This window comes from Epinephelus fuscoguttatus, linkage group LG4 (assembly GCF_011397635.1).
Source record: "Epinephelus fuscoguttatus linkage group LG4, E.fuscoguttatus.final_Chr_v1".
Lineage (NCBI taxonomy): Eukaryota > Metazoa > Chordata > Actinopteri > Perciformes > Serranidae > Epinephelus > Epinephelus fuscoguttatus.
This window is the reverse complement of record NC_064755.1, coordinates 26,975,169-26,991,310: the sequence shown is the minus strand read 5'-3', so window position 1 is coordinate 26,991,310 and position 16,142 is coordinate 26,975,169. Positions and strand designations below refer to the sequence as shown.

General features: G+C 43.2%; 1 protein-coding gene across 1 annotated transcript in view; it reads left to right on the top strand.

Annotated features, from left to right (window-relative positions):
* megf11 (multiple EGF-like-domains 11) overlaps positions 1-16,142 on the top strand; it is a 99,306-nt gene that overhangs the window by 70,803 nt on the left and 12,361 nt on the right. Inside the window, exons 11-16 of the mRNA XM_049575385.1 lie at positions 72-246; positions 6,419-6,539; positions 8,981-9,144; positions 9,234-9,336; positions 12,164-12,310; positions 14,194-14,328. Of these exons, the coding sequence (XP_049431342.1) occupies positions 72-246; positions 6,419-6,539; positions 8,981-9,144; positions 9,234-9,336; positions 12,164-12,310; positions 14,194-14,328 (845 nt within the window). The remainder of the gene's footprint in view (positions 1-71; positions 247-6,418; positions 6,540-8,980; positions 9,145-9,233; positions 9,337-12,163; positions 12,311-14,193; positions 14,329-16,142) is intronic.

Sequence of the window (16,142 nt, the reverse complement as noted above, 5' to 3'; positions counted from 1 at the left end):
TGCTCTCCAAGCTGAAACTTTGCCTCACTCTTCCTGCTGTTGTCCCATCTTTCTTTCTCATTATGTTGTAGCTGCCACCCGCTTTCTGGTGAATGCACCTGCTCTGCGGGATGGACAGGGCTTTACTGTAATGAGACCTGCCCTCCTGGATTCTACGGAGAGGGATGCATGCTGCCTTGTAGCTGCACCAACGGAGCCGACTGCCATCCTGTCACAGGCACCTGTATATGTGCCCCTGGGTTCATGGTGAGTATCACATACACTCGCTGCTATTTATTTATACTTAGGTCAGTGGCTGCTGTCATGGGGATGTTTTAGTGTTATTTTCAATATTGTATGTTTGTTGTTATTTATTTTATTTGGATTGACATTCACTTGGAAGATCTAAATCTTCTTCTGGACACAAACTAACAAAGAGCCAATATTCACTGATGGAAGGAGTTAGGAAAAGAGGAAGAAAAGGAAAATTGGAAAAAACAAAAAAGGAGACACATTAAACCCCCCAAAAAAACCAGAGAAGTAAGTGTCAAATTTGTGATGTCATACGGTATAAAGCCTGGAGCTGCTCTATAGACAGTCTGGAGACTGATTTTGTGGACACACAGAATGTCTGTTTTCTTTTTTATACCCACACGAGCTTCATTCTTTCGTTGTGTTCTCAGTTCTGAAACAGAAAACGTTCCCATATACTCAGATCATTTCCCTGGGTGCTCTCAGCATCATCTGTAACATCTTTCCAAATGTATTGTCTATGGAGCAGCTCCAGACTTCACACTTTGCGTTAAGCACTTGAGCGTTTGGATTTGAGAGAGAGTTGTTCATGTTCATTTCCATTTTTGGACTTCTTTGAGACGATAGGAAGTACATATACGAATTCTGAAAATAGCAATAGTTCCCCTTTAATATGACACTGTGTTTAAAGTCATTTAACATGTTGCCACTTTGCTCTCTATTTTAATTTAATCACTGCAGTAATTACGGAGCGACAACTTATAATTATGTTGTTGGTTACATTAATTTTTCATAAACCTGCCATGGGTTAATTGTCATTGTAACCTTGCTCCTTGTAATTTTTGTTACACTTGTGAAAATATGTAGTTTCATTAAATAATAATGATAAAAGGCGGTCTGTGTAAGGGTGTCCGTATTGTGTCTCTAATATAGTTCTTTATTTGTGAAGGTTGTTGCCGTGATTTATATTTCATGTTATTTGTGACCGTAGTAAAATGTTTTGCGTCATTGCAGTCGTAATGTTCTGGAAGTGGTCCCGGTGTTACTTTAGAAGCTTTCTATACACAGGCAGGCAGTAGCAAGGTGAGACATTTTATTATTGCCTTATTATGGATGTGCTCTACTGCAGCACCAGAAATTCCTTGCTAAATGATTCATTCTCCGGTGCAGCTCTTTGCAGACATTAATAATCAGTCGTGTGTATTTTACAAATATGGTCGAGATGCTTTAAGTTGTGGCATCACAGAGACAAGTAGACAGCAACCTTGGATCTCTATACCGAGACCAAATGGGAGAAAACTGAATCTTTGACCTATATACATTTCCGTTTTAGTAGTTTTTGTGCAGCCATATTGTCCCCTTTTTACAACTGTCAAATTAGTTGGCTAACTTCAATCAGTTTTCCCATTGTATTTCTTGTCCTGCAATCTGAAGTTACAGAGCAACAGAGACCGAGAGGGTACATTTCTGCCAACATTACATTTCAGTGGAAATTGCCTGTGTCTTACAGCGGGCCACTGTGGTGAATTGAGCTACTGAGCGGGGCCGCAGACTGTGTCTTAATTTGCTCCACCTGTTCTCTTTGGCGGCTGCTGGGAAGGGCTGCCAGATCCATTAAACAGACCTAGAGGGCAGGAGCTGGATAGAAAAGGAGGCAGTCAGATGGGAACAGACACACCTCATATGGAGGATTGGTGTGTTTGTGTGTGTGTATGTGTGTGTGTTTCAGGGGGAGGAGAGGGAGAGAGGGTTAGTACACGTGGTAGTTTTCTGACCAGAAAAAAAAGGAAAAAGCTGCTGCTGTGCAAACAACACAGACGTTTTGTTAGAAAGTTCGAGCTGTGATCGCGGCTCTTACCTGTAAAGCGTGTAACTTTTTGTCACATGCATGCCACATGATCATTATCACGCAGTGGGGCTTTTTAAAAATGTGATTGATGACGGCGTGGAGGCTGTGATTGCTGGTGAAGTCACTTCCCTAGGGGACAGCTGATAGGACTAAGCCTCCCCGCTGCATCTTTGTTCTGGAGTCCCAATGGGGGGCAAACCAAGCAAACTGTTGGAGCAGACTGAGCTCCTGCACGCTTGATTTAGCTATAGTAATTGGACATGCTCTTTTTGACTGGGACAAAGTGATTACATGTTACCTATTCAGGCATTGTCCCTTGCAATCTGCAGCATGTATTCACAGTAACATTTCTTCCTTAAATACTTCCAGTGTGACGACAGTTTGCGCAGATTCTGTTGATATGGTTGTATCTGAAATATGAATGCATTAGGAACGGATTCCAGTCTGCCTTTGTAGGTGGTGAAAACAAATCATTTTCCTATCTCTCAGGGCTTTCTAGCCTCATCAAAAGGTTCAGAGGTTCATTTTCTGTCTTGCTGCATGAATTTTAAACTGCAGTCACTCATCCAGTAGTTAGATGGACTGTTAAGGAGTGAGACTGATTGGTAATTAGTGGTGCCATTTGCATCTAGTCTCAATGGGTACGAGGCTGATCAATGTTGTGTCAGCGAGAGGCTTTCTGGAAAAAGTGCTCTCCAATTACATTAAGATACTAATAGGTATGAATTTAGTGCCTTGGCCAAGGACGACCTGGCCGCCTCTCAGCAGCCTCCGTTGGCTGTGTAGTTATGTAAGGTCCTGCTGCTCTCGTGCGATGCACTGACAGCCCGTGTATTAATAATGATTCTCCACATACAGACTTCTATCCTTCGCGGCTCAGAAGGAATATGAATCAGTCAACTAATGAGAGAGCTGCCTTTCCCCTCTTGAGAGCAGACCAACTACTGGTCTCGGCACCATGTGGGTGAAACCAAGTGGAATCCGACGCAGCCAAGGATGCAGCAAAATCCATGTGGTCATTTGTGGCTGCATGACGTTTTATCCATGAGTCCAGTCACCAGTAAATTGCCTATGCTCTGAAGACAGGCTGAACCCCTCCCTCTCCTCCAGCCCCCACTGGCTGGTCGAACTTCTCTCCTCACTTAACAACTGTAACCGAACTGCTATTGTTAGCAGTCTTGAAGCTGTCATTTTCGGCAGAACAAAGGTTATTGCAACCGATTGATAAAAATTTCATTCACAGACAGGCGCTTTTATGTGGTGTACGGGGAGGAGAGATGTTTTAAGATGTGTGTTCTGCCCCTGGCGTCCACTGGCACATCTCCTCCTGCCTCCTGTTTAAACTGAGTTCAAAATGATAATGAGAGCAGTGAGCAGCCAGCAGTCCCTCAGTGCTCTGGTGAGCGAAGCAAGAGCCACTCAGGACTCCTCTGGGCCACTAATTGGAACTCTAAATCATTGTGTCACCTGTCACTCAAGGCAGGGTGTGCAAAGGAGGGTGTGGGAATCCATAGACTGGCTGTGATCTCCATCTTAGGGAGGGACGAGACTAGTGGAGGTGGGCTGTGCTCGGCCTTCAAAGCAGAGAAATTCTAATGACAGCGGGCTGCAGAGGACAGGGAAGGAGTACTGCATGTCCTTTACCAGATAGTTCACCCTAATGCAGTGGTAAGGGACTTAAAGGCTGTGCCAGCATGGCTGCCGATCTCCCGTTGGTGTGCTTATTAAAAGTAGATTGAGAGTTGGCTGCAGTCTTTGGGATCCTGCCGTTCCCCCATCCACCAAATTCACCGTGGAGCTTATTTGTTGGGTTTTTGCTTCCTTTCAGTTTGGTTTCATCATATTGTCGTTCTTCGTACCGCGAACTCCCACTGCTGGCCTGAAGCAGGTGTAGACGGCCATGTGCTTCCTCAGATACACATGGTGTTACCAGCTGCTCTGGCACGGGGTGGTTTACAGTGTTCTCCTCAGATCCTAACCCCTTTTGTGCAGGCGCCTCCAACAAACCAGTAGAAGTTACTAATTAGGGGACAAGGCCATAATCCTCAAACACTGTCTGTTGTGTCCTTCAGGATGTAGGGACAAAATGGAGATTTGAACCCTGGTAGTGATCACTGTGTCGCTTCACCCTGGAATTTAATCACTCTTGATTGTCGGATTTACTTGTGTCTGCAATATCTTTAGCCTTGTTTCCACTGAGCAGTACGGTACGGCTCAGTTCAGTACGCTTTTTTTTCTATTTCCACTGTGAAAAGTTGTGGATGGTACCATCACGTCACCCTTCTGTTGGGTGAACACTGCCATCTGTTGATTGGGCAATAGTTGATGGTTAATCTCGTTCAAGGCCAAGTTGTGGCTGGTTTCAAGGCTTCAGTAACTACTGTTACTAAAGGTGAAAACACTAAGCAGACCTAGGGTCTAAGTACCATGTCTGAAGGGTTACCTTGGGTTCCAAAGGTACCATACCGAAAGTGCTTGGTGGAAATGTGGCTTTTGCCACAGTGAAATGTTTCACAGATCTATACGTCTTCCAACAGGCATTTCATGAAGGAAGAACCACAACTTGACTTTATTTAGGACAGACATGGTTGTTTAAATAAGCTAGGCTTGGGCGGTATCAAGGTATTATGGTATACTAGAGAATTTAGAAATCCTGATGGTATGATTTTCTGTTCCGTCAAAAATACATATGCTCCTTTTTCTAAAAGGATATGGCCACACATGAATGAAATTAACATATATTCACCCCTTGTTCACTTCCATCAGTACGAGCAAAGGGGTGAATAAATCATTCGCCTCTGGTGGCAAATCAAATTTGCATCTTTGCATCACATGGAGTTTAACTTTGGTGAATCCTGACTGGCGAAGACATCCTCAACCAATAGCAAAGGAGTTTGTGTGAAGGAGACACTGATTGCCGCCATGTTTAACCAGCTGATATTCTATGATACTGGCCATGAAAAATACAAATTGTCCCACACAAGCAATGCTACCTGGCTGGCAGTGAGAGACAGGAAATATGAACGGCATAAAACATAAGTAAATGGGCAATGCACCTATTACATCATTTCATCATTTTGCGGTATTTAGTAAGCTAGCTAACATTAGCTAGAAAGCTAACTTTCCATTCGCACCACAACCAGCGCTGCCCACATTATAACCTCAACAGGTGATGGTCGCTTGCCTGCATTCGGTCATGTATGACTGTACTCTTAAACTAATATGGAGATGCCGTATTGAGGCTATGCACAGCACATACCACCAGAGGTCAGCCTCTACTCGTGGAAAAGGCAACTGAGCTTAGAAAGATCGTGACTGTGAGAGGTGGGGACAATGTTACAGGCCTAGTGAAAAAAAGAAATATGGCTCTGCCCCTATTTAGGAGTATTGCCACATACAATGTCATATTGAGATGAATACTTCAACTACAAAAGCAGGGTATTATCTGCATGATTTTATATAAGACATCATCTATTCAGCCCACTAATGTATTGATGTGTTGATTGTCCGCCACGGCAACAAGTGTCCTTTGGGTCCTTCAGCAAGAAAGGCACTTATTCCCTATCTGTTCTTTATTCTATGTGCCATTAGTATTTAAACTCAGCAAGACTTGTCTGAGAAGGCTAATTGCATATTAGAAGCACAGCATTGTAGGCTAGACAATGGCATACGTGCTACAATGACTTCTATTTTCAGTATCTCAGCTTTCATGTTTTTTATTTTTTTAACACAAGTACCATCATACACCGTGAAATGTCAGGAAAGTATGAAAGTATGAAAAATTAGATTCCGCCCAAGCCTATCATGAACTAAAGCTAGTTGGACAGGAGGGCAGATTTGGTTGTAGCTTGGTTTAAGATGGGAGGAGTTTGGATTCTCTGGCTTTGGAGTCTGGCCAATATTTCCACTGATAAAAGTGGAGACCCCACATAAGAGCAACCTAAAGGGAGAGAAAGAGATGGAGAGAGAGAGATGGGGTGGAGCGTGGCTGCAGAAAGCCAAGCGTGGCTGGGAGTAGGTGCTGTCAGAATATATAGAGTGCATAATTGGAAGCTAGGAGGGGATAGCTTTGGGGGGTCCTTCCTCTTGAACTTCAGTTAAGATCATAAATCCATTCAGTTTCACAGCTGCTTTGCTCCGCACTCTGTACAACAGACACAGTATGACTGGTCTAAATAAACAGTTCAGTAAGCTGTGAAGAGAGTGCAGTGAACCCTCCCTGTCCTTCTGTCCGCATCTATTCAGACTATATTATTCCTATTTTTGGTCTGCCAGAGTCAGCATTTATTGCCAGGCTGATTCTTTGCCTCATGACTTATTGCATTGCTTCTTCCTCAGGGTGAGGACTGTGCTACAGTGTGTCCTCCTGGTCTATATGGACCAAGCTGCATGTCCACCTGCTCCTGCCATAATCACGCTTCCTGCTCTCCAGTCGACGGCTCTTGCATCTGCAGGGAAGGTACAGTATAATTGACTCATGGTAAAATGTTTAGAGCAACTCCTGAGCTTTGAGATATAGTACGCTGGCTGCACTCTATAGTGTATACTGCACACATACAAAATGTACTTCTGCTCTTAGTCCTTTTACATTATGTGCTTAAGAATGTAAGACTTAAAACATAAAGTAGGTTGTTTTGTATGCACACTGTATTACACACAACTGCCAGATGAACCCTTTCTTTAATTTAATCTCCACTTGCTATGTTCAGCTTTTAATGATGATATGAGTTATGGCTGCACAATATATATTTTTTTAATATTGCACATTGATTATAGTAACAATGTATTGAATTACATTCACATTCATTCTATAGGTGCTATTTTTGCTGATATGTGCCATGCTGTTAACTCTCCGGCCAATCAGACTGAGCCCATGCAGTTAGGCTTTGTTTGATTGGCCAGAATCTGTACGCGTGAGAGTTAGATTTAGTCGACAAGTGCTGCTGTACTACTCTGCATGGTTGGAGGAGAAAAGTGTGATAAAATGAGTGCAGATGAAATGCCAGAGAGGAACTTGAAGAACTGCCTAAATGAAAAATAACTCATCAGCTGTCTGGTAATATTTTGGATACAGAAAAGATGTCGTGGCACAAGCACGGTCAAGAAATGACTACACTTAAATATCTGTTTATTTATTGCAAGTATTTTAGTTGTCGCGATATTCAACAACATTATTGCATATCGCATGTTTTCCTCATATCATGCAGCCCTAAAATGAATGAATGAAATTTGCTGCCAATTCATTTGGGACACATTAAGTCATTACACAGGAAAACTGGGGGGCACAGGAAAAATCATCACATCCCAAAGTCAGTGGGATTCATCCTCCAGGGAAATATGAATATCTACATATTTCATTTTAATCCATCCAGTAGTTGTTGAGATAATTTAGTCTTGACCAAAGTGGTGGACTGATTCTGGCTGTGGCTGTGGCGGCTGTGGCTCAGGAGGTAGAGCGGGTTGTCCGCTAATTGGAAGACCAGTGGTTCCTCCAGTCCGCATGTCGAAGTAGCCTTTAGCAAGATACTGAACCCTAAATTGCACATGATGGCTGTTCCATCTGTGTGTGAATGTGTTAAACTGAGTAGCAAGGTCACCAGCATGTGAATGTGTGTGTGAATGGGTGAATGTGACTCGTAGTGCAAAAAGCGCTTTAAGTGGTCAGAAGACTAGAAAGGGGCAATACCATTACCACTTCTGACCAACTGACCAAGAGACAGACATTGCCATCCCTAGAGCCATCCATAGCAACAAATATAGTTCTGCTCTGCAGAATAATTTTTTTCTTTCATATCCCTTGAATGATATCCCTTAAAGGTGGAGTCAGCGATTCTGGATAAGGATCGTTAATATTTCAACTGAACAACCAAACAAATATAACCCTCGCGTCAGTGCTCCTTCAGAGGCTCTGTTTTATCATCCCTCTCCCCTCTCTCTTGCTCCCACTGCCTTTTTGTTACTCGTATATACTTGCTGTAGACAGCTGCATACTTGTACCAGCCGTGCGCACACACATGCAGTTCCATTAATACTTGAGGGTCCCTGTCAGTGTGGTGTTCCACATGTGTATTTCCTGATTCACACTTTCCAGTTAGTGGCAGTAATGCATGAGAGCGTTGTTTGGCAAACACCATGAAAATCACGAGGGAGTAGCGTGTGCATTAGGCAAGAAAACGGTGACCTCACAACAGCAAGAGCAGCTCCTGTGTTTGTTTTTTGTGGCTGAACAATGAAAAAAAAATGATGTGCAACCACTTCATAAGAAAAGGACCAGGGACGCAGAATACAGTCCATTGTTGATGGAGATGAGAAGCATAGATGTACATCAGTGATCTGGAGCATGCCACACTGTCATAGAATTTGCATTGCACATGGACACCCACGTAGGGGCTGCATGGGCAGATGCTGACATTTATGTCACGCAGACCCTTGCAGGCACACAGGCGTGGAAAGTATGAATTTGGCTTTATACATCCATGGCCTTTCCCCTGTCCTGCGGATGAGCATGAACACTCCCTTTTGCTGACTGGCTGGAACAGTATTGTGTGGCTCGGTCCAGTCCACTTTGTTTGTTCCCTATTTACAGAGCAAGGGCTGTGCGTGAACACCAGTTGTTTTTTTTGTTTTTTTTTCAGCGCACACACAGAGCAGACAGCTGGCTCACACCGTGAGGAGATATTCGCTGAATTTGTCAAAAAGTATATTGGACTAGAATCGCTGACTGCAGCTTTAAATCGATCCCTCAGATTTATCTTTAGGGTTCAAAGCCCTGGTTGGGAGCCTCTGTTCTATACCATGATTTGTGTAAAATTATAACTGTAACACAATGTAGCTGTATCCACATACTTGGTTTACATAAATGTGACCAGTTCGATGTTCCTCTGCTCTCTCTAACCCCAGGCTGGCAGGGTGTGGACTGCTCCATCCTCTGTTCCAGTGGTTCATGGGGTCTGGGCTGTAATCAAACATGCTTATGTGGCAATGGAGCTGCATGTGACCCTATAGATGGCACCTGTACATGCTCACCTGGGTGGAGGGGAGAGCACTGTGATGAATCCTGCCCTGTAAGTCTGTCTTTTAACTGAAGCACAAACTTGGAGTGTCACAATGTGCCCATGTGTGGAGTTATAACTGGAATTTTTATCCTTGTCAGGATGGCACCTATGGGTTGGAGTGTCGTGAGCGCTGTGACTGTAGCCATGCTGATGGCTGTGATCCAGTGAGTGGTTACTGCCGCTGCTACCCCGGCTGGACAGGTGAGTGTTGCTTTTTAGAAAAAAAAATGATAATCAGAGCTGGCTTACATCAGGGACAGAAAAAACTCTGTGTTCATTTTTTGTCGTCATCAGATCAAAGACATGAGATGTTAGTCATGCGCACTTATTTACCGAAACAGGAAAATATGCTGGGGCACTCATGGTTTGTGTTTTACAGTATGTTTACAGAATGTCTGAGCAGTGTTTTCTTAATTAAATGTTCAATTTGTTTTGCCGCTGAGCTGGCGGGGTATGTGAATAAGAAATGCTGAGAATTGAGCTCTAAATTAATTCTCTTGGCTAACACACTTGATGCTGGTATGCAATCATGCTTATATTGCATCCATTATTGGTTATACACAACGTCTGAAGTGACTCACCAGATAAATATTTGGAGACAGAATCAAATCATTGGCCCAGAATGCTCCCATGAGTTTTAAACACGGCCTCTGATATTTTTATTTTTGGCTCTGTTAATTATTTAAAGTTCCAGGTTGTTGTGAAATCTGACTGAACCAAATGCCATCTTTTCTCATCTGGGGGATTCACTCTTTCTCAGTCATCATGCGTTTGAACTCCGATCCCCTCTAGACCCAAATTCTTAGGTTTACATAAACATGTGTCTGCTCTTTGTTTCTTGTCATTTCAAACATTTGCTTACAGGGAAAGAGGTGGAGGTAGGAGAGTGTGAATGTCACAGCAAGGGTGAGGATCATTATGCTCAAAAATGAAGCGTCGCATCTGAATGTCAAATACAGGGGGCTAGTTGAGGACCTGGTCTCTGAGCCCGGGTGGAGAGGTGCAGTCAGGGAGGGAATAGATTTAGCAGGAAAGGTCAAGCCTGTGAGCTCTCAGCAGCCCACTCCATTCAGCCTCCTGAGCTTAGGGCATTTATTCTGGGAAACAATGTGGGTTTTATTATCTGCAAGAACGGAGCCGGCAAAACGGGCCTCTCATGCTCTGAATCCTGCACAGGTCGGGACCATCTGTCAGCCTTAATTGAGTCACCGGGGTGCAGGGCTGGGGGCAGCGTGCAGCCCATCGGGCCAGACAAACACACATACATACGTACTTGAATCGCGGAGGCTTGACAATGGGCTCTCTAAAGGAAGGAGCACCTAGAGAGAGGAATATGTGGGCTTCGTCACAGGACTGAGTCAGGGATGAAATAAAATGGCTATTTACAGAAACACTGGAGCTATTTTTTTTCTCGCAAACACTGTCATATCACTGCTAGCTCCAAAGGTTGGTACGGCACCCTACTTCGCTGTCAGCCTGCTGTTTGTTTTATTGTGGGTTTTGCATAAACTGTCAAGAAGCTTGACTCTAGGAGTATGTGCGTGTAAGTGGCTAAGTCGTCTGTGACCCACACAGTTGTTGCTGAACTGTCGTAAGCCTGACATCAGCCTACAAAGATGTAAAGGGAGCGCTGTGACTGGACACTTGATGCAAGCGCTCCATGCTGGTCCATGTTAAATAGGACTTCACCTTTTATTTCTGAAGAGATTCCATGTCACAGAGCAGGTAATGTGAGTGTGTGTTTACATGCACTGAGAGAGAGACTTAAAGCGGTAGAGAGAGGTTTGCTTTTCTCTGCTCACTCTGTACAAATTGGATAGTGGGACCTCTGGCACTTCTCAGCGAAAAGCCTCCTTTGAAGACGCTTCAGTTCTGGCTTCTCTCACTCTTTCTTCTTCTCCCTCACTAGGCATCCAAAGCCCCTCTGTTTGTCACCATTAGACTGAAAAGTGTGATGCTCTGTCCGCATTCATTTTCTGACAGTAAAGGCAGTCACAGTTTTTTTTCTTTTTTTTTTTTCTTTTTTTTTTTTTATATTCTGCCTGGCCTAGCAGAACCTCAAACACACTTGCACAAGCCTTGCCCTCCTTTTGATGTCCATGGCTGGGCCTCCGACTAAATCACTGCTACCATGCCCCCTCCTCATCAGCACTAACATTTCCTCTCCTTTACTCCTCTATTGCAGCCCTAAGGCGCCCTGGTTACTGTATAACATTAGTCCCCAGAGTTTAGCCCAGGTTTAATTCAAAGGTACTGCACTAATGCTGCTTTAATGGCCACACCATTCTCAGATATTCTCGCTCAAAGAAAATTTCAAATGAGGCTTCGAACTAAGGGCTGGTGCATGAAAGGTTGCAGAGTTTGTGCGGGTGTGTGTGTATGTGACTCTAAGTGTGCACGAGTGTTTGCAGCGATATATTTTATTTTGAGCCATCGTGTGTACAGTACATGTGATTTTGCCCCTTTGTGTTTTTGAAGGCATGGGCATGGCTGGACGGATGTGTTAATGCATTCATGTGCACAGTGAAAGAACTGTATAGATGCAGTGTTTTGCGTTTTGCGGCTGGAGCGGCGCCAAACACACAGTGACACTTCCAGACTGCGCTCGTGTAGCCTGAGTTCTTCCCTTCGGCGCTGTTCACTACCCCGGCTCTGCTGAAAGAGAATGGGAGACAAGCTGGGCCCCTCTGGAGACCCAACCCTGTTAATCAACACAGTGCACTGGCAGGGAGCCCCAGTCAGATCAAAAATAAAATACATTTGGAATGGAGAAACAGAGTCTTAAAGGATGAGCTGAACTAAAAAATAAAAACGCACTCCAAACGGCAGCTTCTTTATTCAGGACTGAAATCAATCGAGGATCCATGCTGGGTGAATAACCCTTTGCAGATCTACTGTGATCAGGCATTGTGAATGCCGTCCTTTGATGATGCCTGTTTACAGATGGCAGACTGTTTAGAATATTTCAGCATACCAGTCTTTGCCTTCTTAGTGTGCATTCGATGAATATTCGTGTATGTTGCTGCAGGAATCCACTGTGATAATGTGTGCCCACAAGGCTTCTGGGGACCCAACTGTTCAGTCAGCTGTTCCTGTCAGAACGGAGGATCCTGCTCTCCAGAGGACGGTACATGTGTGTGTGCACCTGGATACAGAGGGACATCCTGCAAAAGAAGTGAGCCTCCTTCTCTTTATCCAAACCTTTAAGTAATAACAGCACGTGCCTCAGAGCGCCACAGTAACAAACTCCATCACAGTATTGACCTTGCTTTGATCTTTGCAGAACTGTTGAAGGGTGAGCCTGCTGAGGAGAAGCACTTAGTTGTCGTCATAACTGCTTGAGTGTAAACCCTTCATCACTGCTATCACTTAATCACAGTGTCTTTACCCCTACAGCAACACACACACACACACACACACACACACACACACACACACACACACACACACTCCTCACCCTCCTGCCCTGTCCTCAACAGCCAACTCACAGTGGGAGACTCACAGTTCTCGCCCAAGGCTCATCAGAGGGCGTGCTCGCTGGGAGTGCTAGCTCTGGTTTCTGAATGGGGTCTGTCTGGGGCCGCTCTCAAGTGATGAGCTCACTGATTGGGAGTGAAATTCACAGTCACAAACCTGTAAACATCAATTTGAGTGGAATGTAAGACAGAGACTTAAACAAGCACTGTGTGCGAGAGGGAGGATGTTATTACTTCTCCAAATTCAATGTTTACACAGATAATGTTCTCATCAGGTGAAACCCTCATAGCTGCAGTTTTGCTGTTTTTCCTGTTGAAACTTTAATTGGAGGATTACATGCTTCTCCGGGGGCTTATAAAGGTGTATCACACCTGCTGCTTTAAATGAAATCAAAACCCACGGGGGTAAATTTAACATTGCATGGTTGTCAAATAACAACCAAGGCTGTTTTTGTCTATTCCTAGTCGGTTTCTTATTTTAGAAATACATGATTGTCTCCTGACAATGATGATTATTTGAGTAGGAATATAACCAAATCACCAGTTAGGAAAATAGGAGCATAACACACTGTATACTGTATATTCATTTCAGTACAGCTGGAACCATAAAAAACATCATTATTTGTACTTCATCAGTACAAATGATCCTTCCTACTAACACAAAAACAAAACATTACGGTAACAATTACATATAACTAGCAGAAGACAAATGTGTGACATAAAGAAACAGTGACAACACAGCAGTACCAAAATAAATATAGAAAAAAAAATAAAATAAAAAAATACATAAAAATGATGTCTACACTCAAGGTAGTACTCTCAACTCCATTCTTGTCTCAGAGGTGATATTTATGTGCCATTCTTTAAGAAACTGCAAAACTGTCGGCCAGTGTTAGGGCATCTTGCATGGAAGCAATATAATAAAAGGTTCCCAGATTTTTCAAATACATTTTGTCTATTTGTCAAAATGTAAGTTATCTTCTTTAATACCATAATTAATAGCTAATCCATTATTTAATACTTAATCTATTTGTTTTCTTCGAGTAAAGAGCAATAAGCCATTTGGCTTGCGAGATACACATCTGCTAGTGTGTATTCTGTCCTACTTAGAAAATATTTATTTTAATATAAATCGCAGTCTCTTATCATGGTCGCACTTTTAATGCTCTTTGTATAAAATGATAGTATAATTACCTTTGTATTGCCTTTTGAATATATCCTAATGGTCCACATTCTCTTAATAAAATCCGCATTATTAACGCACAGTTGTGTGTTTCCTGACATTTATAGATCATCAGGACTTGACATAAAAGAGACTTTCACGATTCTCTTAACTATTTTACTGCTCCATCTCTGGCAGCTGATGAAATGGGAGTGATTACAATAAAGACGGACTTTTCTGCTTTCTCCCTCCCTCTGCTGTCTCTCCTCGTCTCCTCTGCTTTAATTCATCCGGCCTTGATTTTTCTGTACTCCCTTGATCACTCTTGTCATGCCCTGTTTCATTATTATATACCCCTTGTTCCATCCAATGTTGTCGACTGATTCCCTCTCCTCTCCCGCCACGCTCTGCCGACTGCAGTCTGCTCTCCAGGGTTCTACGGGCATCGCTGCAGCCAGTCGTGTCCGCAGTGTGTGCACAGCACTGGGCCGTGCCATCACGTCACAGGCCACTGTGAGTGCCTGTCTGGCTTTTCTGGCTCTCTGTGCAACCAAGGCAAGTAGCCCTCTGTGTCCCTTCGACCTTTTCCTGCTGTTTCACTTACTGTCGAATTCATTCACTGTAAAGTTTTTAGTCATCCCTACTCGAAAACGGTAAGTACAGTTTATGTCTGAAAATGCCCTGGCATTTAGTCTTGACAGGAAATACAAAATGGCTTGGAAATAACATTGATTATAGAAATAATGCATAATACATCAGAGTAAAAATGATACAGTGTTGAAAGTTATTATCTGCTGATACCTTTAATAATACCTTTAAATTCCAGGGTTCGTTTATATGTCAGATAAAGTCCTTGCGCCACAGCATTTTGTGAGGACACCTGTACGTTTTCCTACAGTCCTTGCTGTGCTCAGTGGCTCTAATAAGATCAAACGGATGACCTGCTGCCTCTCCCACTGGCATCTTAGCCTTGAAACTCTGAATAATGGCTTTTATCAGTGCACCCCAGACCAAAAAGAAAAAAAACCAACCTTCAACAGGATCCTGAATATCGCTGAGACCCACTTTTTTTTTTTTAGACAAAGAACACGTCAAGTAAATGTTGCTGTCCCTCTGCATAATTCTGCACTGAGAGCTGCATGCAAATTGCTTTACACGTACACACAGAGTCAAAGAAACAACACATGAGCAGAACGAACGTCTTGTTAAATTTAATTTCAAGGCAAACAAGGCAAACTTTTTCTCTGTGTATTGCCGCCTTGTTGACAGAAAACATCCTGGCTTCCATACAATTCCTTATTTTATCCTCACATGTTTTTGATTAGGATGTTGCACTTGTAGAACTTGTGAGTCATTTTTTTAGCACATCTAATGTACATTTCAAATATGGGACATGTTGGCAATGCAGTGTTAGAATATTTGTAATTACCATATAATGTGTTGACAGTATCACAAATGTGTTAATTGTAAAGAGACGTGTTTAGTGATGTAGCCAGCAGACTTGCCAGACGTACTAAAGCCTCAAAAGATAAAAGGAAACTTATGAAGAGATTGCATGTACAATGTCAACTATATGTGTGTTGACACATTGAGTATCATGTATTTTTGTGGTCCCCTCGCTCTCCGTCTATTCGTGAGCTAATTTTAACTCATGTGTGATGGTTTATGTGACCACTGGTATTTGTCTTCTCAGTGTTTCCTCACTGACTAAATGTACTGTGGAATTTACTCCTAATGAGTCACCTTTTTATTTTATAAATCACAGAAAGGCAACGGAGAACTTGTGAATTCTCTGTCATGGCTTTGAGCAATGTCTTACAAATAAAAGTTTAATAGGTTAGCTGAAGGAAGAGGGAGACTGGAAAAAAAAAAATGAGAGCCCTAATTTGTCCAGACTGTAATTACTGGTGAGCAGGCGTTAGGCCGTGAGGGACGAAGGTGGCCAACAACATGCACATTCTCCTCTTGTTGAGTCCCGTTGGCGTCCTCACTTGTCCTCTGTCCAGCACACAAAGTCCCAGCCTAATGAAGCTCTCCCGGTGTGTTGAGGCTTGAATCCCCAGAAGCAGCAGTATGGGGGAGCCAACCTCATGGCCTAATGACAACCTGCTTGAAGGAGCTTGAAAGAGCTCTCAAGAAGAGGGGAAAGCCAGTTGAAATGTAATCATTAAAATCACCCCACATGAAAATGAGTCAGACCCATTTCTTTCACAGCCAGCCACCTTATCTGATATTTCTAACACTGGGCTATTCTCTTTATATGAGACCTTTGATGTATCTGCTGCCGCTGCAGCTCCCTGATCCTGATGGTTAGATACACCTTGGTTCAATTTGTCTCACGGGCCAACAAGAAAACACAATGGAGGTTT